The following is a 24,300-nucleotide window of genomic DNA, read 5'->3' as shown; positions in this document are numbered from 1 at the left end:
CTGGAAAGCTGCCCTTAGGGATAACAGTGACACCTATTGGAGGGTGTCTGCCCCTGGGTCAGTCACACACCACAGGCTGGGAAGGTGCCCATTGGCAAGAATGATGACTCCTGGCAGGTGTACCTTGGGAGCAACAAGAAAAAGCACTGAAACAAAAAGAAAATTTTCCTTCTTTCAGTCTCTCTTTTGAACCCTCTATTAATATTGTGCCAGCTGGAGAAATATTTATAGATTCCTGCTCAAGAATCACAAAGGAGAGCAAAAAGCATAGATTTGGTGAGAAGATGCAAGAAATTGATAAGTGGCCAAAGCACAACTCATGTTATCCGTTTTATAAAAATCAAAAAATCACTCTTAACAGTGCTTCTTCTTACATAGATAAAGTAAATTCCTATCATGGAATTATTCTCTATTGCAAAGAAGATAAAGCATTCTTCTCTGAAAGTTACTGCTAAAAAGTACAAATGTTACTTCTAGTAAGTTGAGGATGTGTTAACCTGAATACGTCGTCACCTTAGGAAGTGGAGCACTCTGAAAAAAATAAGTTGTAGCCATAGAGAAGAGAGGTAGGGCTGAGTGAACTTTAGATGCTATTAGATTCACATAAATTCCCAGAAGATATGATGATTTCCCCACTGAACTGCCTAGCACTCTTGTCAAAAATCAATTGCCCATTCTATTCCTTTGATCTATACGCTTATCTTTATTCAGTCTTCATTACTGTAGCTTTGTAGTAAGTTGTGAAATCTGGAAGTGTGAGTCTGCCAGCTTTGTTCTCCTTTTTCAAGATTATTTGGCTTCTCTGGGTCTCTTACATTTCCATGTGAATTTTATGATCAACTTGTTAATTTATACAAAAAAAGAAACAGTTGGGATTTTGATAGGGAATGTGTTGAATCCTATGGAGGGAGTATTGCATTTTAAGAATATTAGTCTTCTGATCCATGAGCATGGGATGTCTTTCCATTTAATGAGGTCTTCTTTAATTTCTCTCAATAATGTTTTATAGCTTTCACTGAAGCCTTGCACACCTTTGGTTAAATTTATCCCTAAGTATTTTATTCTTTTTGATGCTTTTGTAAAAAATTTCTTTCTTAATTTCAATTTTGAATTGTTCATTCTAGTGTTTAAAAATACAATTGATTTTTGTGTATTGATCTTGAATCCTACAACCTTGCTGAACTCATTCATTAGCTCTGATTTTTTTGTGGATTCTTTATGCTTTTCTGTACAACAATATCATACCATCTATAAAGTATGTTTTAGAATATTTTGGATAATATATATTTTACTTTATATTTGACATTGTAAAATTTGGTTGAGTGAGTGAATTTTTGCATTAACAGAGTAAACAGGTTTTTTTTTTCATATTTTTCATGCAGGATAAACCAGCCAGCAAAGAAAAATCCAAGACACCAGTAAGATTTTTACCACAGTTATCTACGGTAATTTACCAGTATACTATCATACTTTATTGCTTTTGTAATAATGTTGTTTACTAGTTTTAAACTTGCAAATAAGTTACTGAATTTCTGACTTTAAATTCTGTACTCCATTTAATTCTTTTCTGATGGAGAACACTTATGAGATACGTATCTTAAGAAAAATAACTATCTTAATAAACGAAGTATAAGCTATAATTACTAGTATATAAAGAATATTTAACTATTCTGAATAATTGAATTGTGAAGATGATCTAGCAGAAGCAGTGTTGGAGTCAGGAAGCGACTTCAGTTACAGCTTTGTCACTAACAGCTCTGTGACTATTGAGGAGTCACTTCTAGTTTCTGAGTTTGAGAATGAAAGGTGTTGATTTCATGATCTCTGAGGAGATGCCTCTTCTAGCACTGAAATGCTACAGCTTTTTCATTATTTGACTTTAAATTGTTGTCTTGTGGAAGATGTAGTTAGTAGACATTTTAAGTTGATAAAGTACTGGACAGTTAGATTTTACTGCAGTAAAATTTACTGTTGAATAATTATGTTGAGTTTAATGTCATTTAGTTACACACTTGTGATTCCTGGGAGTTGAGCTTCGGTAGAAGGTCAATGCAAACATTATTTGTTTGGAAGCATATTTTAAAAGCTCAAAATGAGCTATGAAATGGAATCTGCATTGCTGCATACAGAGAAGATTCCTAGTAATATGAAATGAAAGATTCTCGCAGCTTAAAAAAACTTGAATGAAAAATTTTAGGTGAATGTTTAAACATTTCAAAGCACATATTTAATTATGAATCTGTTTGTATTGATAATGGCAAGATTATCACACCATGCTCTATAAAATAAAATCATAGCATCTTTTTTTTTTAGTTCTGCAAATATCTATTTTGTTTTCTAGTTTAAAAGACAAAGACCTGAAATGAAATAGACATTTTATTTTCTCTTTAAAAAACAACAAATTTTAAAACTGAAAAAAATCGCTTAGTTTTTTAAAAAATTTACTACCATAAAGGTGTAGAAATAGCAACTAAATTTAAATTTACTTACTGAATCAATCATCAGTGGCTCAAATGAATAATTTCTTCTAGCCAGTGAGGCATATAATTATCTGAAATTATTTTGTCTGATTTAAACCATATATTGTGTTCATATTTGACTGTATCTTGCAAATTTTCTTTCATATCATTTGAGTTTCATGTCTTTTAAGAAAAATCATATTTTTGAGATATTAAATCCATTGAATAAATTTTTTTTTTCATTTGAGTATTAAGGTTTGCACTTGAATAAAGTATTCTGGTAGTAGTTAAGACTACTAGAGTGATTTTCATTACAGACCTTCATGCTCTAGAGGTGACCCCCATAGTTGAAATGAAGGTTACCCAGCACTGGTGGCTGCCAGTCTCTGTGAGCTGGCGATGAATTCTCACCCTTTGTGTATACCTCACTCATAGCACTCTCACAAATCTTAAATGCTTTATGAAGCAAGATGAGAGTGGAATGGAAGGGCAGACACAGAATGGAAGATGACTGAGTTTTTAAAGTCGTCTTAGCTTTCTTTCAAGTGGAAAAAGGGCCTGAAAAAAAATTTATATGCACTTTATTTGGGGAGATGACTCCAGGAAGCAGGAGTAAAAGATTGGGGACAGTAAAACTAGGTAGAAGGAGAAGCCAATACGAGAATGTTTTAGCAAGTTGGTTGTCACATTAAGCAACTGGGGGTGATCCTGCTATAACCTTCTGAGCAGCTTAGAGCATGATCAGGAGGTAGCATTTACCCATCAGCCCCACATTGGTGGAGGTTGCTCCAGTGGATGTTAACTCCCACCTACTGCTGGCTGTTCATGTGTGTGAACAGGCTCCAGTGCCATGAGACTCTCAGGCTACCCTGAGAGTCTCATGGCACTGGAGAAGCCCCACAGCAGAAAGGAAAAGCCATTTTCCTGAGGTGAAGCACTGCCATTTCTACATGAATTGATGCCAGCAGAGAACTATTCACTGCAGCCATGTGTGGATTCAGAGGTGAGGCCAGGAGGGTGGGAAGGAATGTGAGGCACAAGATTTGATTGATAAAAAAGGTCAGTGGGATTCTCTTAGTGTCAGCCTCACGAGAGTTCCAAAGCAGAGGGAAAAGATGGCATGTGCCTAAGTTATCATTGGAAAATAAAATACAGATTAAAATAGAATTGCTTATCAGCACTAAAAAATATGTAGATATTACTTTTAAATTCACCTGTCTGGTTTTATTGAAGAACAATATTAGCTCGACAGTATGTTGGCTTATGTATGGCTGCTCTTGGTTAGCTAGAGAACCCTATTTATAAAATATCCTATGAGATATTTATTCTGTACTACAGTATAAGAAGGGAACATTAAAGCCCTCACCACCCTTCTCCATCCAGGGTGCTGATGAGACTGTAAGTGAGAGCTCTGCATGCAGAATGGATGGTGTAGAAGAAGTCAGGTGTGTGGGGGTTTGTGTAGGAGATTAAGGTTGAGTAAGGTATTTTGTGCAATTGTTGTGGCTCTAATACAATGGATCTCATTTTTATTGCCTCTGTATCCTGGCATGAAAAGTCCAGGGCCTTAGGCCATATATCCTAGCACCTTCATCTCTATTATCTACAGCTACATTCTTATCAGGCCTTTGCCACATCCCCATTCTCTCCAAAGGGAAGTATTCTACTTTGAGAATCCCTTTTGCACCTTTGAACTTGAAAATATTGTGCTCATGTTTCCCTTCACATCCTGTGGTCCACTAGGAACTGCAAAAAAAAAAAAAAGCCATCTGTGGTACAGCACTGGATATCTGTGAATCATTCATCTAATCTGGTATTCGTACTTTCAGAAGCACTGTCAAAAAAAAGCCATTTGTGGTACAGCACTGGATATGTGTGAATCATTCATCTAATCTGGTATTCATACTTTCAGAAGCACTGTTTGAAGCTCATTGCAATTCCTTTTCCTTTTAAGGGCTTGGTTGACCAATTAGTAATTTTTCTAAGAAAAAGTTACAATTCTTTTAAAATCAGTTTATCCAGCGCTATAAGACTGATTCAGTAGACTGAGATGGAGCAGGGTGAGGGGCTTTAAGAGCAGGATAGGTACATACACAAATTATATTCCAGACAAAATTTAAACAATAAGAATATTACCAAAACAGTGTTATGCACATTCAGAGGAGATCACCTGCAATTGTAGTTAAGAAAATCTAAACTTTTTGATATTGGTCTTGAAAAAAATGCCAGATTTTAACAAGATGTTGAGGGGTATATTGGTGGCTCTGTTTATCAGGGTAATTAATACTTGCTGACATTAACAGGAAGATCCCAAAATCTCAGAGATGTAACCCAACAAAGATTGATCCTGGCTCACATGAAGTCTGGTATAGGTCAGGTAGCCCTCCTTCACTTTATAGTTATGCCGGGCGTACATTTGGCCTCCTCATGAGCAGTGGCAGAGGTGAGAGTGTGATGGACGAGGCACACCAGCTCTTAGCTACCTGACCTGCCAGTGCTCACATTTCACTGGCTGGTTTAAGTCATATGGCTACGAAGTAACTGTAAGAGCAGCTGGGAAATGAAATAGTTTCGGGCATATTCAGGAGGCTTTGGAAACTAACATAAAGCCCCTTTAGAAGGGGGCTTTTCAATATTTCTGACCAAGGATGCAGATGATTAGGGCTGTATTTTAGGAAGGTAGAGGTGACCTTGAGTTACTAGCATTTTCTTTAAATCAAGTTGCCCAGATTATTTTAAAAAGCTGCTAAAGTATCCTCACTGCTGACTCTAGTCTTCTTCCATATATCTTGTTGACTGCTGGCAGGACTATTTTTGAGATAACCCTTTGTATGTCCTTGCATGATAAATAACTTAACGACATAATTTGTCATCTAAACTGAGATACATGCCACTGAGAGTAAAAGTGCTACCAATTATGCTTGGGCAAGAGGTGTAAACTGGAACTAACTGGGACTTTCTTCAGCAAATTGGGACTTGAAGTCACCTTAAGAGGAGGCTACAATGATTCTCCATTGCCAGCCAGCCCAATTAAGCCCCCAAACCCACATCTTCTGTAGTATACAGCACCCGCCTATTCAGCCCTCCCTTACTCTTAATTGAGGTTCCTACTCAAACATAACCTCTGCGAAGAGGCCTCTCTACCCCATCTAATCTGGCATTTCCCTACTTTCTCTCTTTCTATCCATTTACCCTTCTTTATTTTTCTCTATTGTACTTATTATTTTCTGACATTACCTGACATATTTATTCTAAAATACTGTCTATACCCCCATTAGAGTATAAGTTCCACCAGGGGAGAGACTTTGTTCTGTCCATGACTGTAGATCCAGTGCCTTAAAGACAACCTGACACATGGCAAGAATTCAATAAATCATTGTTAAAGAAGAGAATTGTTATACCTTCTACTTCAGTTGGGCCAAATGCCCTCACCATCAACCCCAACACCCGCTCCCGAGTTGTTACGATGCTTCCGCTGTCTTCAGTAAGCTCACTGTTATACTCTTTGGAGACTCAACTCTGCCTCATGACTTAGCTTCCATCCTTTCTCTCTTTGAAACTTTCTTTGAATACTCTGCTCCACACTATCTCCTGTCCTGGATAGAAGCATATAGTTTATAATATTTACTGAACTGTGCACTTTGTGGGGACATAAGCTACATCATTTATAAATTCCTCATCTATACAATAGGCACAAAAGTGGTACAACACTGCTTACCTTATAGGGTTTTAAAGAGAATTAAATGAGATAATTTATGTAAACTTCAATACACAGCACATAATGTAATCAATATAAAATGTATTATAATCAATGTCAAGAATTATTGACAAGATAATTGAAATACTTTGTGTTTTGTCATGCAGGATAAACCAGCCAGCAAAGAAAAATCGAAGACACCAGGAAGAGTTTTACCACAGTTGGCTACGGTAATTTACCTATACACCCTCACTGAATTTTTCCCTTTTAAAAATGATTATTAGTTTTTAAACTTGTAACTAAATTTCTGATTTTGAATTTTGTGCTCCATTTAATTATTTTCTGATGGAGAAATTCTATAAGGTACACATATTAGAAAAAATAACTATCTTAATGAAGTAACTGTAAGTTATAATTTCCTAGTTATGTATAGAATATTTGAATATCCTAGATAAAAGAATTTCTAAGATGGACTAGCAGAAAGTATATCAGTGTTGGAGTTAGAAAATGAGGCTACAGGTTACAGCTTGGTCACTAATGACTCTGTCATCTGAAGGGGGTCACTTACCTCTCTGAGCCTCAGTTTCTGAGTTTGGATATGAGCAGAGTCAATTTGATGATCTTTGAGAAATATCTTCCAGCAGTGAAATGCTATGCCACAGAGGATTCCTCAGATCTTGCCATTCTTTTTTTATTATTATGACTATAAATTGTCATTGTCCTGTGGAAGAGGCAGTTAATAGACATTTTCAGTTGATAAGTGCTGGGTAAGATATACTTTACTGTAATAAATTTTACCATCTAGTAATTATGTTGAATTCAATGCCATTGAGTTATGCTCTTGATGACTCCTGGAAATTGAGCTTAAGTGGTTCAATGCAAACATTATTATATTTTTTAATTGTGATAAAATATACATCACATAAAATTTACCATTTTAATCATTTTAAATTAAAATGTAGTTCATTGGTTTTAAGTACTTCACATTGTTGTGCTACCATCACCACCATCCATCTCCATAACTCTTTCATCTTCCCAAACTGAAACTTTATCCATTAAGCAGTAACTCCCCATTCCCCCACCCAGCTTATGGTAACCACCCTTCTACTTTCTGACTCTATATATTTGACTACTGTAGGTCCTTTATATAAGTGGAATCATACAATATTTGTCCCTTTACATTAAATAGCATCATGTTTTCAAGGTTCATCCAAAGCATTATTTTTTGAGAGATATTTTAACAGCCGAGAACAAATTATAAAATTGAATTTGTGTTGCTTTATGTAGAAAAGATTCCTGATAATTTAAAATGAAGGACATTTTTTCACTTAGAAGTTTAAATTAATATTCTTAGGTGAATTATACTGAACATTCCAAAATACACATTTTAACTGAAAATATGCTTTTATTGATAACTTGATTATTATGCCAAGTTCTATAGAATTGAGCCATAGCATGTTTTTCCTAGTTCTGCAAAATCTATCTTAAATTTTCTAATTTGAAAGACAAACCTGAAATGGAATAGATATTTTATTTTCTCTTTAAAAATTTAACACATTTTAAAACTGAAAAAAATAAAAATTACTTTTGGTTTGTTGTGTCTTGTTATTATAAAGGTTTAGAAATATAAATGTAAATTTCCTTATTTAGCGGATCAAACCTGAGTCTTGGCCTCTTGCCTTCCTCCCCTAACAACATGAGCTTCAGCACTCACTCCAGATTCTCCACCAGCTACTGGACCCTGGGCTCCTTGCAGTTACCCAGCCACCGGGTCCAGCCGGCCGGCCAGCAGTATAGCCAGCGTGTATGCAGATGCAGAGTGCTCAGGTTCCTAGACCCCCATACCCCACTCCACCAGCATCCATGATGGCCAGGAGTCCAGAGGCCTGGCCTCAGGGATGGCTGGGGATCTGGCAGGGAAAAGGGGCATCTAGACTGAGAAGGAGACTTTGCAATGCTTGAATGACCACCTGGCCTCCTGCGTGGGGAGAGTGAGGAGCCTGGAGGCTGATAGCTGGAGACTGAAGAGCAATATCTGGAGACACCTGGAGAAGAAGGAACCCTAGGTCAGAGACCGAGGACATTATTTTAAGACCATCAAGAACCCAAGGTCTCAGATCTTTGCAAGTTCTATGGACAATGCCCGTATCGTTCTACGGGTTGACAATGTCTGTCTTGCTGCTGATGACTTCAGAGTCAAGTATGAGACAGAGGTGACCATGCACCAATCTGTGGAGAGTGACATCAATGGGCTTCGAAAAGTCATTGATGACACCAATATCACTTGACTGTAGCTGGAGACAGAGATTGAAGCTCTCAAGGAGGAGCTACTCTTCATGAAGAAGAGTATGAGAAGGAGGTAAATAGTCTGTGAAACCAGATTGCCAACTCTGGTTTGACCGTGGAGTTGGACGCCCCGACTTTCAGGACCTCAGTATGATCATGGTAGACATCTGGGCCCTGTATGACAAGCTGGCTTGGAAGAATCGAGAGGAGCTAGACAAGTACTGGTCCCAACAGACTGAGGAGAGCACCACAGTAGTCACATCGCAGACCGCTGAGACAGGAGTGCTGCAACGATACCCACAGAGCTGAGACTACTGTCCAGTCCTTGGAGATCTACCTGGACTTGATGAAAAATCTGAAGGCCAGCTTGGAGAACAGCCTGAGGGAGGTGGAAGCACGCTATGCCATGCAGATGGAATAGCTCAACAGGATCCTGCTGCACCTAGAGTCAGAGCTGGCCAAGATCCAGGCAGAGGGACAGAGCCAGACCCAGGAGTATGAGGCCCTGGTGAACATCAAGGTCAAGCTAGAGGCTGAAATTGCCACCTACTGCCACCGTGGGAAGAGGGGGAGGACTTTGATCTTGGTGATGCCCTGGACAGCAACTCCATGAAATCCATACAAAGGACCACCACCTGCAGGACTGGATGGCAAACTTGTGTCTAAGGTCAATGACAGCAAAATTCAGCAGCAGTGGGGCACCCTTTGGAAGGAGCCAATTAAAGATTCAGAGATGATTGAAAAAAAAAATCCTTATTTGATATTCAGTGGATGAGTTTCATGTTGGCGGCATATAATAGTTTAAATGCTTTTGTTGGCTGATCTAAACCCGGTTTTATGTTCATATTTGGCAATATCTTACATTTTTTCAGCATTCTTTGAATTTTATTTACTTTAAGGGAAATGATATTTTTAAGAGACATTTTCTAAAAATACACTGATTTTTTTCAAAAATATTTTTATTTGAACATTGAGGTTTGGACTTGGATAAAATTCTCTGGCACTAGTTAAAACCTAGAGTGATTTTCATTACAGACCTTCATGCTTCTGGAGGTGATCCTTGTTTAAAACAAGGTGACCCAGCACTGGTGGCTGTCAGCTGGTGTGAACTGGTGACCTAATTCTCACACTTTGTGCACACCTCACTCATAGCACTCCTCACTCGTAGTACAAATCTTCAATCCTTTTTGGAGCAAAATGAGAGTGGAAGAATGGAAAGGCGGATGAATGGATGGATGGATGGATGGATGGATGAATGAATGGATGGAAAAGCATTGATTTACAAGTTGTCTTAGCATATTTTCCTGTTAAAGAAGAGCCTGAAACAAGGATTTTTATGTAGCAGGCAGTTTATTTGGAAGCAGAAGTAAGGGATTAGGGAGAGTAAAACTAGGAAGAAGGAGGTGCCAGTATAAGCATGGGCTATCAAGTTGATCTGCATCTGGAAGGAAGACACAGACTCAATTGTTAGCATTAAAAAATAGGTACATTTCACTTCCATCTGGGTTTACTGAAGGGCCATAGATTCCAGTAACAGTGAGTCTGTGCTCTGGTATTGCAATAATTGGCTCAAGCTAATTAGTTGTTGCCTTTTTAAAGACCTAGGTGTTCTCTTGTCTGCCACAGTCCCTACTACCCTCTATTTTATCCTAGCACTAAAACTGAATGCCAGTTAGCTATCATCACTAGCCTTTCTTCCTCAAAGGTACCTGCACAAATTGTGCAAGTATAAGAGTGTATGACCCTTGCCTTAAATGGTGTAATAAATTCGTGAGTTTCCAGAGTAATCTAGAGATGCCATGAGAACAGGAAGACTTTTTGGAGCTGGATGTAGTAGAACTCATTAGCAATGGAGACCAGCAGCCAGTGCCTTTCATTAAAACAAAAAGCTCAAAAAACACTTGCCAATATCTGGGGGTGAGTAGACTCTCTGGAATGAACTTCCCATCCTAGGTAGCAGGTACCCACATCAAACCAGCAGCAGGGCCTTTGCTACTATCTCCCAAATGTTACACACCACAGCCATTCCCAGGGTTGAATATGATTTGTTGTTGAGTGTTTGTGCCTTCTTTCCAGATGCTCTGATTTGTTGAAGGAAATGTCTGTGTTTTTAAATACTAATGCATTTCATGAAAAATTTTTTTTTTATGATTTAATGCTATTTATGCTATTTCGTATTAATGCTATTTCAATTTCATATTTCAGGTGAGTACAAAGCCTCAGTGGCAGCTGGCAGCTCCATCATTCCATTTGAGTATAAAGCAGGATGATGATATTCCAGAAAAGTTTAGTGTTAAAAATGAGCAGTCGTATGGTAAGAATTTTAATGTTCGAACTTAGATTTAAGAACATTTTCTAGGGGAAAAAAAATCATACAATATTTAGCTAATAGAATAGTGAAATTGTAAAACCAAAATGACCTTTATATCAAGTAGAAAAATTTATCCCAAATGTTTTCCCTCAGAAAATAATTGATTCCAGTTATTAGCTATTTTAGGCTATTGTAAATGTTATAAAAGCTGATATTTTAGGATTTGAGATGTTTACAATAAAACTTTGATTTGTTGTAGTCAGAATTTGCCTCTGCATCAAAGACTAAGAATTTTTTCTAAGAGGGACTTTAATAAGTTGTAAACATTATTTCCAAGTTAATCATTTAAATATTTTTTATTATTTTGAGTCATCAGATTGATTGCATTGAATAGTATCATTTTTTCATCATGGTTTTTAAAATTTTATTTGAAATAGTTTCATATTCTGTTTTTGTCATAATTTTAATCTTCACTTTAAGAAGGTTTGATGAAAATATAATTGAAAATTTGAGTTTATTAGCATATTCTTCAAACTATAAAATAAATAAATGGAATATTCTTGAAATAGGCAATGGTTTCTATTATGATGACGTAAAACAGGTGTAGTTTAACTTCCTGATAGTGAAAGAAAATTAATTATACTTATGGTTACTTGAGAACTTAAAGCATGTGATTTTTCCTTGAAATGTGCTTTAACATTTTATTCTAACCACTTAAATATTTTAGCTTACTTTTTAGATGATTAACTTATGCTTTTTAAAAATTCAGCTGAATACATGGAACAGTTTGGAAAAAAGGGCAAATTACTAGATCAAATTGATGATAGTCACGTTGGACCATCTACTTCCAAATTGAAGAGCAAATCTCCACATAAAGAACGTGAGAACTTTCGAAGCACTCTTGTCAATGTCATTATGTAAGTTCTATAAGCTAACCAGTATGTATTATCCTAGTTAGAGCCTCTGGGAACTTTTTATCTAAAAATATAAGAATTCCGTGCAGCTCTAAGGATCCTCCAAAGTTTTGTTGGAATGAGGTTAAGGTATAAATAAAGAATGAAAGATTGAGCTTAACTGTATTAAGCATGCCCCTTTTCTAAATATCACAAGCTGAAAAGGTACCAGTGTTAACACCTGATGTTGGCTAAGAGAGCAACATGTCCAGGAGTTCTGGTTGTAGTCATGGTGGCTGGTAGAAGATTTGAGGCAGTGTTTTCCCCATCTCATTGGCTCAGGTGATGTGGCATCCTCTGTATTGTGGGTCTTCTTGTATAGAGGAAGAAGGAATTGATGTGAGGTGATCGGCAGTGTGAGCAGGGCCTGGGCTTGCCTGGTCTGAGTTTTAGATCCATTTATGGAGAACAGTGCAGATATGCATCACTAGTTCCTTTTAGCTTGTTTACTCAGGGCTTCCTGCTAGTTGCTCAGTACCCTCTCTCTTTCATTATGACTCTCGAGGCATGCACACTGCCATTTGTGAACCAATAAGAGTTTCATAACACATTGCAATAAGTAACTCACTCACAGAACCTTATTTTACTGTTCCACGTGTGGCATTTTACTGGCAGGATGACCACCTTGAAGAGAGGATAGTGACTGCTATGTACTTACAAAAGGAAGGGGATTTTATGGAAGTCCTGTGTAGCTGGATTGTGAGCATGTGCCTCTACTGGAGTGGTTTGGAGTTTGCTCTTGTCAGGCACCACTGGGATATAACCAGCTTGACCCACTTATGTCTCTTTTTTCAATTAAACACTCTCAGGTCACGCAAACAATGTAAAATTAACACTCAAAACCACGGGGTGGTAGGCCTCTGGTTACAAATTCTCAGAAGGAACATTTTCTCTACCCACTGCCCTGCCCACAGATAGTCTTTCTTGACACAAGTCCCTGTGCCTGTCATTACTGGTCCTTCTCTGGTTGAAGTTAGAGCCTGTCTTAGGTTTCAGCTTCATACATGGGTCTCGGTTTGAATTCCCCATTTCATTCAGCCCTACGCAATCATCTCCTGACCCACAAGAGCATTAAAGTTCAAAGCCCCACCTCCATAGACGGCAGCCATAGCCTCAGGTTTTTGGTAATTGCTTTGCCTTGACATTCCATTTTTCCCCCTCCTATTTCTTATCTTTCTTGTGAGCTCAGCTCTGTATTCAAAAGGAGCTTTGTGACATATTATCTAGTATTTATAGAATGGTACTGGGAGGTTTTTCAGATTATCTTTGCTGCTGTATTATAAGAAACAGAAGTCTCAAACATTTTATGATATCTTTTAGTAATGCCATTTACAAACAAGATATGGACTTACTGAAATTTAATCTTAGTTTTTATACCTCAATAGTGTATTTAATGTTATTTATAGTCTATAGTTATTGGTATTTCTTATATAGGTGGGCTTAATGTCTACCAAATTATTTTGTATTTTGTATTTACTATATGTTATCTTTGATTATATTATTATTATTATTATTATTATTTGCTTTCTATTGAATTGAATTTTCTCTTTTTCCTTTATTCCCATTGGCCCAAAAGCTATCAAATATATTTGTTTTCTTTTTGTTTTTTTTTTGTTTTTTTTAGTGGTTACCCTAACATTTAAAACCACATATTGTAATTTAGTTTCTAAAGTTTAAAATTCATTTTATCTGTCTTCTCCCTGAATAGCACACATGGACCTTGGAATGCTTTAACTTAACTCTGAACTTTCCTTTGCATTTTCTATGTGATTATTGTTGATTTTACTTCTACTAATATTTCTATAATGTTTTAGTTCTACCAAATCCTTAAATTCTCCATACTTTTTAAAAAATTAAACTTACTTAGATTTACTAATATATTTTCTAATTTTTTAGAAAATTGCCTTTGCATTCCACTCTTCACTTCCAGGTTCATTTTCTTCACTGAAGCTGAGGTTCTGTGGGAAGTAAATGCAAAACTTTCATCTCTGTAAAGATCTCTATTTTGTTCTTTCTCTTGAATTAATGATTAATCTGGCTACAGAATTAAAAAATAATAGTAATTTTTCCCTTGAACATATGGCAAACATTAGATTGAAAAATATTAACTATTATTTTTTGGCATGTATCATTTCCCCCAACTTTATTAAAGTATACACAACAGTTAGTGGGAAGAATAAAAAGTATAATTTTATCATACAGCATCACTGACTATATCCATTCCAGATGAAGCTGGGATCCAGAGCAGCATACATTTAATGAGAAAGAGGTTAAAACTATCACAGAACAACTTGTTATTTTTCCTAGAGATATGAACTATGCCTTTCCACACAGTGGAACCCCAGAAGAAGTCACAAAATGTGACTCATATCTGCTATAGATTTTGAATTGAATTATAGCTATAAACATTATATTATTATATGAATGCAGCCAGTAATACATACAAGAGCAGATGAGCTTCTATACTACTCATTGTTAACTTGTACTGTATATCTCTAGAAATCAGAGAAATGGTCTTTTAAAGAATCCTTCTGTGTCTTCTGCAAAATTACATTTAAAGTCTTTTCCATCAGTGCTTTTTTAAACCCCAAATTTATAGAACATTTCAGAGAAGAGAGCTTGACTTTTGAGTAATGAGGAATGATGAGTAAAGCCCATAAAGAAGGATGTTGACTCTGAATTAGATCTTGCAAATAATTTTCAATATAACTGTCTCTCTAAGAAAAAAAAGGTATCCTGGAAAGAATAAGGTATGAAACAAATATATAATACAAATATATAAATGTCGAACATTTATAAAATGTTCAACAATTCGTTTTTCTTATGATTATCAGAAGACAGTCCTCATCTTTTTATATCTATTGATATAAAACTAACTGCTCTTTATATACATTTAAATAGTGTGTTCATCATTTTCTTAGGCAACAAGATACCGTCTTAGACTCAGCTACTCCTGATGAAAGCACACTTCCAAAACCAACCACTACGGCAATAGAGAAAGACATCTTGGTAATGGGCTATTTCTTTGATCTGTATAATTGGAAGTAAAGGAAGCACTTGAAGATAATTTAGTACATTTAAGATTATTCTGTACTCCTCTCTTGTGAAACTCTGTGGACATGGGAGTAAATCTTATGGAGTTCCATAAGGGAACTTATTCTTTCCTTTGCCATCTTTGACCACAATCAAAGAATCTTAAGTTTACCTGCTCCCTTTGTTAAAGCTAGCCTCAGTCCTATATAGCTTTTACATGTTTTTATTCTTCTATGAGAAATTATCTTAATTACATAATGTACACTTTACAAAGAATATTAACTTTCAAAACAGAAATTCGTCGCCTATTTCAAATACAGGATTAAAAAAGTATAAACATCAAAGACATTTTTTAAAACAAACTTAACATTGCTAATTTGAAAGTATTTTGATGTTTAAATATTTTTCTAATAAGTGACATATAAAACTGAGAAAATACATTGAAGTTAAATATTCATTATTAAAAAGATACAATTACGACTTTAAATGAATATTTTATGCACACATTTATTAGCAGCTGCAAAATTGTAGAGATACTGATTCACTTTCAGCTTTTAAGATCTACTTCTGATTTTTCAATCAAAAATTAACATACCAAATTTTCACCTATTTATAAAACACTAAATTCTATTTCTGCATAGGCTTTATTCAGTACATGATATATTTGGTAATATAACTTGTTGGTTTACAGTAGACTTATGAACATGATATATTTGGTAATATAACTTGGTTTACAGTAGACTTATGAATTAATTTTCATGAAACATACATATTCTTTAATATAGGAGATCTCAAATAATGCCTACATGAATTGCACAAAATACGTTTTTTATGATTTGTAAACATTTTGTTCTAAAACGTTAATTTTTATCAGTAGTTTTATGTTTGATAAACACTCTTCTTTAATTATAGTACTAAACTCATCTATATTTCTTGGTCTCCTTTATGTAGAGATATTACTATTATATTCACCACGGAATTGATACGGACCACGTAGCCCCAATGGAAGATTCTTGGCTAGAGCATGTATTGAATTTAGTCCCTCAACATCTGAAAGTCCTCACTAACAGCATACTTGCATTATCTGATGAAATGAGAGAAGATTATCTTCTTAGTGTAAAAAAATCCATAGGTAAATCAGTATTTCCCTTTGCTTTCTAATTTGAATGTGTCTAATTAAAGATAATTCTTTTAAATTAAAAGTTAATACCTATATTTGTAACTACTTATTATATTTATCATGCTGTTTCTTGTATTGCTGTTACATTGCTTAAGATCTTCGGCAAGTTTTATTAATAGTGTACAGCAAAAAACCCCCCACAAACCATAGACTTTCTATTTGTAGGCACAGATCCCTTCAACAAAGGACAGAACTGAAGAAAATTATAAAAAGTTAACTAATTATGTAATTAACATTAATATTACTGATACCATAAAGTAGAATGTGATTCATTACAAAATTGTTGCTATTGACCAAACTACAGCTCACAGGCTCAATCTGGACCTCCATCTGTTTTTGTAAATAAAGTTTTATTGGAATACAACCATACACATTTATCTGCATATTGTCTATGGCTACTTTTGAACCGTAAGAGCAGAGTTGAGTAGCTGTGATAGAGACCTCGTGGCTCACAAAGTTGAAAATGTTTATAATCTTGCCCTTTACATAAAAAGTGTGATGACTCATAGTATAGGCCAATAGATTCTAAGACTGACTAATCATCAGAATCATTTTTAAAGTAGTGATATTTGCACCCATCTGAATTAAAATCTCCGGAGGCAGGGCTTTCCAACCTATACTTTTAAAAAAGATTCTCCAATTAGTTATGATATAATTGTGGTATAATTGATGCTATGCTCAAGTTTGGAGAAGTCATAATGCTCTGGGGTGGTCTAGGGACCCTTAGAGTAGAAGGCATTCATTGCCTTTAAGACTTTTATTGAGTGCCCTGGGACTATAAAAATAAAGAGCCAAAATGTTCTGAGTGTAATAAGGGAGATGGACAAATCACTAAATTGCAAAGAAGAGTAGTAAGTGCAATGAGGAGGGAAATAGAAGACATGCTCTAAGTGAGAAGGGATCATGCCTGCTGTCTTTGAAAGGACTCTGGGGCACCTGAATTGGGTCTTGAAGGATGAAAAACAGTATGCTAGGAAACATGCCTGGCCTAAGAGATAATGTGATCAATGGCCAACTTTCGTGAAAGGCTCTTTCAGTCTTAGAAGCAATTCTAAGGGCCAAAGCATAGGGTGCATTTTGGGAAAGGGACAGAATATGAAGGGCTTTATGTGCCTTTGTAAAAAGCATTGGAAGATAAAGGAGAGTCACTGAAGAATTTTAAGCAGAAGGGTAATAACATGTTTGCATTTTAGAAAGAGCATCTTGAAAGACAGGCAGGAAAGTTAGAATTAACTGTTATTTAAAGACCAGAGAAGACAGAAGCCGAAGTAGGTCATTTTACTGACTTTATAACAAGATTGTTTTATGTTCTTAAGCAATTTAAAAGAGAACAACAAGGCAATATGTATATTTTTTTCAGTGAAGGGAAACTACTACTGCTCTGTGTTGTTGACTTTCAATTTAACGAGAACTACTTTTGGTGAAATAGCTAAAGGAAAATGTGATATTAAAAGCAATTATCATTTTCAAATGAAAGAACAAGGTTCTCGTTAAGAAAGGAAACATATACTCTCAAAGACAAAGACATCATAGATTTTCTTATAATTTAAAAAATTTCTTGTATTTATAAATGCACAAATTTCTCATTATTTTTAAAAAACAATTTAAATAATTTTAATGGAATTGGTTTTGCAGTTGCTTAGAAATATACTTTAATATAAGGTTATTGATCAGAACTTTTCAATTTTCTTTTAGTTGATTTTGTTTTAAAAGATCCTAGAGAAAAAGAAGATGATAAAAAGGAAGATGAAATTCTACCCCACCGTGCTGAGTAAGCGATCAGGTTTCTTGAAGAATATTGATTATGTGATCACTCCTGTGTGTGTGTGTGTGTGTGTGTGTGTGTGTGTGTGTGTTTGTATTTATACACCAGTATTATTTTCTCACATATGTTTGTAATTTATATATTTCATATATACAACTGATTGTTTTAGCTATCTTGTTTGTTTATTTATGTACTTAAGCCCTAATATGTTACATTTACAGATTGATGGATAGATGAGTAGACAAATAGACACATGTACAGAAGGACATCTAGGTTTTTAAAACATAAGTACCGTGCTCACTTTGGCAGCACATACGCTAAAATATAAGTACACTGGAGAAAGAACTTGATAAAAAATCTCTATATCCCTACAGCTCCCAGCACAGGCTACAAAAATAATAGGGACATAAAAGCTTGATGAAATTTGAATCTCGCAAAAACACAGTGAGAATGCTGTAGAAAATATGCATATATAGAATATATTTCAGTTTATTACATGGATTAAAATATAGACTGTATAATGGGAGAATCCACTTGCTACATATTTCCCTGAAATAATTAACATTTAGAAATAAATCTCTTAAATAGTGTAAAGAATAGAACATATACTTAAATAACAGAGTTTTACTTTGTTTCTTTCATGCCATTTAAAAGTGCCCCAAATTGTTTCCTATGATAACAAAAAAAGAAAAAGTCTTATAGCCATTTTCGACATATCTTCTATGGAGAACAGTTTTTCTCCTGGAGATAGATAAAAATCATCCTTTGTAATTGTAAAGGTTGTATGGCTACAACTGAAAAAATTAACTAAACTTACTGTATAATAAAACAAGACTAATTGTTTAAAATCCATTAGAGGAAAAAATTATAAATGTTTAAATACATTCAGAAAGATGAAAATGGCGCATCTTTAATATATAAAAGGTGGTATTCAAATCAGAGAGTTACAGAAAAATGTCTTTTTTTTTACCTTGACAGGGATAGATGTTTTATTTTTTAATTAAAAATTTTTTTCAATTACAGTTGACACTCAATATTATTTTATATTAGTTTCAAGTGTACAGCATAGAAGTTAGAGATTTATATAATTTACAAAGTGATCCCTTTGATTAGTCTAGTACCCACCTGGCACTACACCTAATTATTACGATATTATTGGCTATATTCCCTATGCTGTACTTTACATCCTTGTGACTATTTTTTAACTACCAGTTTGTTCTTCCTAATCCCTTCAACTTTTTCACCCAACCCTCCAACCCCAGTTTGTTCTCTCAGAATAAATGTCTGTAAATAAGAATTTTAATGTTTTTGATTTTGTGTTTTAAAAATAAAGGAGAAATTTAAACATTTTATGTCCTGTTTAAGAAAATCTTTCAAAATGTATATGAAACAAAACTGGCTACTGTTTCTGTTTAATCGTCATGATTTATTTTTGGGCTTAATAGGATCAAGTATTTAGAGAATAAGTTAGTTACCTTATATGATAAAAAATTCAAATCTAATTTCATATGCATTATTGTCCTCAAATTATACTAAACTATAAAGAGCATGACTTATATATTTAAAAAGATAATTACATGTTTTGTTCTTTCTATGAGAGATACTTCATATTTTTAAATTAAAATTAAACCTTTATTACTCTAAAAGTACATTGACTATGTGAATACTTTCTTTTGATTTTTGAAAAAGAAAACTGAATATTTTCTCTTTGTTTTTCAGAATGAAAATTCTTCCAAAACCTTGGAGGAAATCTTTTTTAGCTGCAAGCAGTTATATTAGGGATCACTTGAATTCAATGAACCCTACAATGTTAGCTGTGCAAGATTTGTGGCACAGCACTTTTAAGTGAGTATTTCTGGCCTTAGAGAGTGTTTTTCTTTTTTTTTTTAAGATGAAAGTTATTTTATTACATCTTAATTATTTCTTTTACTGTTTTAACTGGAAATTTAAAAAGTAATTACAAATGTAACATAAGTATTTAAACATGGTTTTAAATGAACAGTATAGATGTATATAGAATAAAGAGTAAACATTGCATTTCTTTCTAACCCAATTCTCCCTTCCCCATCCTCACCCCAATACCACATATACTTTAAGCGGTAGTCACAGTTAAGCAGGTTAATTGTCATGCCTTTTTATAAATATCACAGAACATTAACTGCTACAATCACCTATATGGTTTAGAAACCTAGGAAATATTGCCCCCAAGACTGGGTTACTGTTGGGGATCATGCATCACCAACTAGGCATTGCCCTGGTAGGGGGCCTGTACAGGGCTGGATGTGAACTCTGGTGGGTTCTGTGAAGCCTAAAGAGCTTGGCCTGGGCTGAGGACTGCTTCACATTTTAGAAGTTCCAGTTTCATATCCTCTTCCTCACACTGTCACTTCCAAGGCACTGGGCAGTGCCCTAGCAAGATGCACTCATGGACATATGTTTTTATAAAGAATGCAAAAGTAATACAGATATATATTATTTTTCTTAAAGAAAGCCTCCCAACAGACCTCTTGAAACCTGCATCGGTCCCTGTCTTATAGAGGTGGCACTTTAGTTTCCAAGGTAGTCCGTGAGCCGTTTCTCATGCCCCCCAAATGCAGCCTCAGCTTACATGTGACACAATCTCCAAGGTCTCCTGGGCTTTGCATTGATTGTCCTGAAGGCAAAAGCACACGAAGGCATAATAACAGTACATTTTTTGTCTCCCACAGACCAGCCAAGGGAAAACTAAGAGCTACGAGTGTTACAGAAGCACAGCTATTGTTTCTACTCTGAGAAATCCCCTGAACATACACTGTGTGTATGTGATGGCGGTGGCAGGGGCGGGGGTGGTTGTCACCAACTAACATCGCTAACTTCTTCCAAGGTTAGAATTCTCAGCACACAGGAGCACCTGATGTTAACCCTGCTCCTGGGGCCTGCTCCAGGGAGCAAAGCCATCGAGGAATGCCCTAACTCTGCCACCATCTGATCAGAGGCTCTCCAGGTACCACGTGTGAAACAACTGAGGATTTATGGTGTCTAAGGCCCCTTTCCTCCCTCACATCATCCCTTTCTCCCTTTCTTCCTTTGTTTAACAAATTCTAATTTCTTCACACAAATAAGTCTGTAATTTTACATAAGTATATAAACGTGATCATGTATACTTTTTAAGTACAATCTTTTTTTCTTCATTCTGCCTGACTCATAGCAGCCTTACTTTCTTTCATACCTGCCCTTCTTTCCACCAGCCCAGCAAAAGATAACCATGATAACCATGTAGTGGGGTGTCTTTTCATATTTTTCTTTGTACTCATATATGTATATCCACACATACACGTACATACATACAGAGCATAAAACTGTCTTTTGTCAGTCAGACTATCTACTACTAGAAAGCACATCCTTTCAACTTCTCCTTTGTACAGTGTGGGTTTCTTCGTCTGCTTGAATCTGGCTTATAGGAATAGGAAAAGGCCATCTCCTTGCCTCCATGTTTTTCTCTTTGGGGCTCAAATACCTCTCTCTGATAAGGCCCATGATCTCATTGTACATGCAATGATGAGGTCATACAATATATTATACATATCATTTCACAAAAGATGTTCACATGCAGTAGTACATACAGTGTGGGTTTCTTCGTCTGCTTGAATCTGGCTTATAGGAATAGGAAAAGGCCATCTCCTTGCCTCCATGTTTTTCTCTTTGGGGCTCAAATACCTCTCTCTGATAAGGCCCATGATCTCATTGTACATGCAATGATGAGGTCATACAATATATTATACATATCATTTCACAAAAGATGTTCACATGCAGTAGTAGTACACTTCATTTTCAAAATACCAACACAGTTGTTTTCTTTTATATCCATTCACAGATGGAACTGCCAGAACACACTGGGCTGGGGGATGTGGCTCCACATCTTAATGTTGCCACAAAGGGCTGTACTTTGTCTGTTAGACAATGTCAGGATGCAAGAGACAAGAAAATGAAAGGAGGAAGTGGAGTAGAAAAAGCTGATATTAAAAAAAAAAATAGTAGATGTGCCCCAGATTTGTGATCATAGTTGTGGTGGCAGAGGTAGCAACAACTGAAGAAAACCTCAAGGCATCCAGAATAAAGACAAATGAGAAAGAAACTTTACAATCTGTGTGTAGAAAGAGAACCCCACCAACCCCTCTGTTGTCTTTGCAGGCATAAGTCATTTTTATTCTCTATATGACTATTAAGAGTGGAGTGGATAGTGATGAGTGCAGCCCCTCTGAGTAGAAGCCAGCATTGAACACACAGGTCATCCTTACTGTGGGTGACAGTTATTTGCCTTGAACCTCAGCAGATCTTGAAAGTGTAGGAAATCTCCATGTGTGGAAGCGGTTTGGGGGACGATAATGCAAAAAAGATCATCTGAAATACTCTAAAATGCATGAGTTTGAAAACCTAAAGGGGTGTGGTCTAGATGGGAATGTGCAAATTCATATCTCTCAGTATTTACGCTTATAGAACCCACTTAATATCAAAGATAGCATTTGTAATATAGTAAAAAATTGCATAGCATGCAGGTATTCTTGCTTGAAAAGTAGTGTGTATATGAGGATATGTGTATATATAGTGTATATATGAGTGTAGAAATTATATGATATAAATTATAATAGTTGAGTATAAAAGGCAGATGTCTAAGAAAGTGAAGCTTATCTTAAAAGATAAAATGTATTTTTTTAAATGTATAATTTGACCAAGGTGAGCTCAAGAAAATATTGGTAGGTTAGAACACTATGGATTCATTTACTGTATGTCACTCAGATATGATACAAGTTAAATCATTCTTAAGTGTATTAAAAAGATGCTTAACCTAACCCATAGTAAGAGAAATGCAAAGAGATTGAGATAAAAACTACGCTGAAAATCATTCTATTTCCCATCAGATTGGCAATATTCCAAAATATTGACATACTTTTGTTGGTGAGGCTTAGATAAACAGGCACCCTTTTGAGAGGGAATCCAGTTGTATCTATCAAAATCACAAATTCATTTATACTCGAATCCATCTATTTTACTTCTGGGAAATTAGCCTATAGATATACCTGAAAGTACAGGAAATGATATAGGTTTAAAGTTATTTGTCGTGGCATTTGCTGTTAAGAGTACTAGCCTGGAAACAACCATGTATCCATTGATAGTGAACTGGTTTGATAGGTTATAATACATTCACACAATGGAATATTACACAGCTATAAAGTATGAATGACAAGACTCTCAATGTGCTAATATAGAAAGGTCTCCAGGATGTATTATTAGTAAGGAAAAAAAAAGCAAGTGCAGAACACCGCCTAGAGTGTGCTACTTCAAATGCAACAAAGGAGGGGGACTGGCAAGAACAACACGTTTCTAATTCTAAGAAAGGAAAAAAATTATGGAAAAAGCAAAAAATATAGACACTTGGAGTGGCTTGTGTGGAGAGGAGGGGGCCGAGGCCGGGGTGAGGGTGTCATCTTGGTCCTGGTGAGAAGTGAGTTTAGCTCTGAGAACCAGAGATCAAAGTCAGAGACTGACTTGGTGCCGAGTCCTGAGTGTTTGGCCTTGATTTTTGAAATCCCTCCTGCCTGAAATTAGTGATGGCCCCAAGGTTCAAGGTGGGTTTCAGCCTGTGGCAGGTGTGAGGGCAGCAAGGATACATGACTGAAAGCTGTGTGCAGAAATTTATGTCTGACTGGATGTGGCCAGCAAGGGGTAGAAAGAGTTCAGAAGAGATTCTGAAGTTCACAGTCTGGCATGCACCTATACCTTGATTTATAGGTACAGCTTTAAAACAAAAATTTATGCTGAAAAAGTTGACCAAGAAATATAAAGAGAGAGCAGATTCTGTTTAGAATGTGCTATTATGCTAAATTTTCAAAGCATTTTATTTAAAACATTACACTGCTCAATTGTCCACAATAACATTACCAAAGGTGCTCCAACAATGGTTGTACTTACTCTGTGCCTAAGGTATTATCGATGCTATGTGCTGAATGCATTATAACCTAAGAAGTAGATTTTAGCTTGTGAAAAGAATATAAATAAACAGATTTGAAATGTGTTTTGTTTAGTATCTAGGATTTTACACTGGTCTTTAAGTAAAAATTAAATGTTATGTTTTTAATAGTGTTTACTACCTTTCAGATAACATAGAAATCAGTCACATGGAAATAGAGAAGGAATCTGTAGTTAAATTGAGGTGAATAACACAATGATATTAATAGGTAACATTGTTCTTTCATTTTAGTTAACCTGCCAGAAAGTTTTTAAATGAGTAAACCATGCGTAGTACAAAGATGCACAGCATTGTAGTCAGAAAGATGTTGTATTGAAAGCTGTTGACTGGAGTAAACACTATGTTTTCTTTAAAACAATATGGAGGTTTCTTAAAAAATTAAAAATGGATATACTTTTTGACCCAGCAATTGCACTTCTGGATATTGATCCAAAGCAAACCAAAACAATAATTCATAAAGATCTATGCACCCTAATATTCATGGCAGCACAATTTACAATAGCCAAGGTATGGAAGCAACCTAAGTGCCCATCAACAGACAATAAAGAAGTTATGGTACATATGTACAATGGAATATTACTCACACATAAAAAGAAGGAAGTCTTGCCA

General features: G+C 35.5%; 1 protein-coding gene and 1 pseudogene across 1 annotated transcript in view; both read left to right on the top strand.

The window, feature by feature from the left end:
* Positions 1–24,300, top strand: part of DNAH7 (dynein axonemal heavy chain 7) — a 209,522-nt gene that overhangs the window by 3,676 nt on the left and 181,546 nt on the right. Inside the window, exons 2-9 of the mRNA XM_006921302.3 lie at positions 1,383–1,445; positions 6,324–6,386; positions 10,648–10,756; positions 11,523–11,670; positions 14,628–14,715; positions 15,691–15,871; positions 17,615–17,690; positions 19,404–19,529. Of these exons, the coding sequence (XP_006921364.1) occupies positions 1,383–1,445; positions 6,324–6,386; positions 10,648–10,756; positions 11,523–11,670; positions 14,628–14,715; positions 15,691–15,871; positions 17,615–17,690; positions 19,404–19,529 (854 nt within the window). The remainder of the gene's footprint in view (positions 1–1,382; positions 1,446–6,323; positions 6,387–10,647; positions 10,757–11,522; positions 11,671–14,627; positions 14,716–15,690; positions 15,872–17,614; positions 17,691–19,403; positions 19,530–24,300) is intronic.
* Positions 7,853–9,217, top strand: LOC107196339 (annotated as a pseudogene).

The sequence above is a fragment of the Pteropus alecto genome, unplaced genomic scaffold, assembly GCF_000325575.1.
Source record: "Pteropus alecto unplaced genomic scaffold, ASM32557v1 scaffold3, whole genome shotgun sequence".
NCBI classification, from domain to species: domain Eukaryota; kingdom Metazoa; phylum Chordata; class Mammalia; order Chiroptera; family Pteropodidae; genus Pteropus; species Pteropus alecto.
Note: the sequence above shows the minus strand (reverse complement) of the source record. Positions and strands in the feature narration are given on the sequence as shown.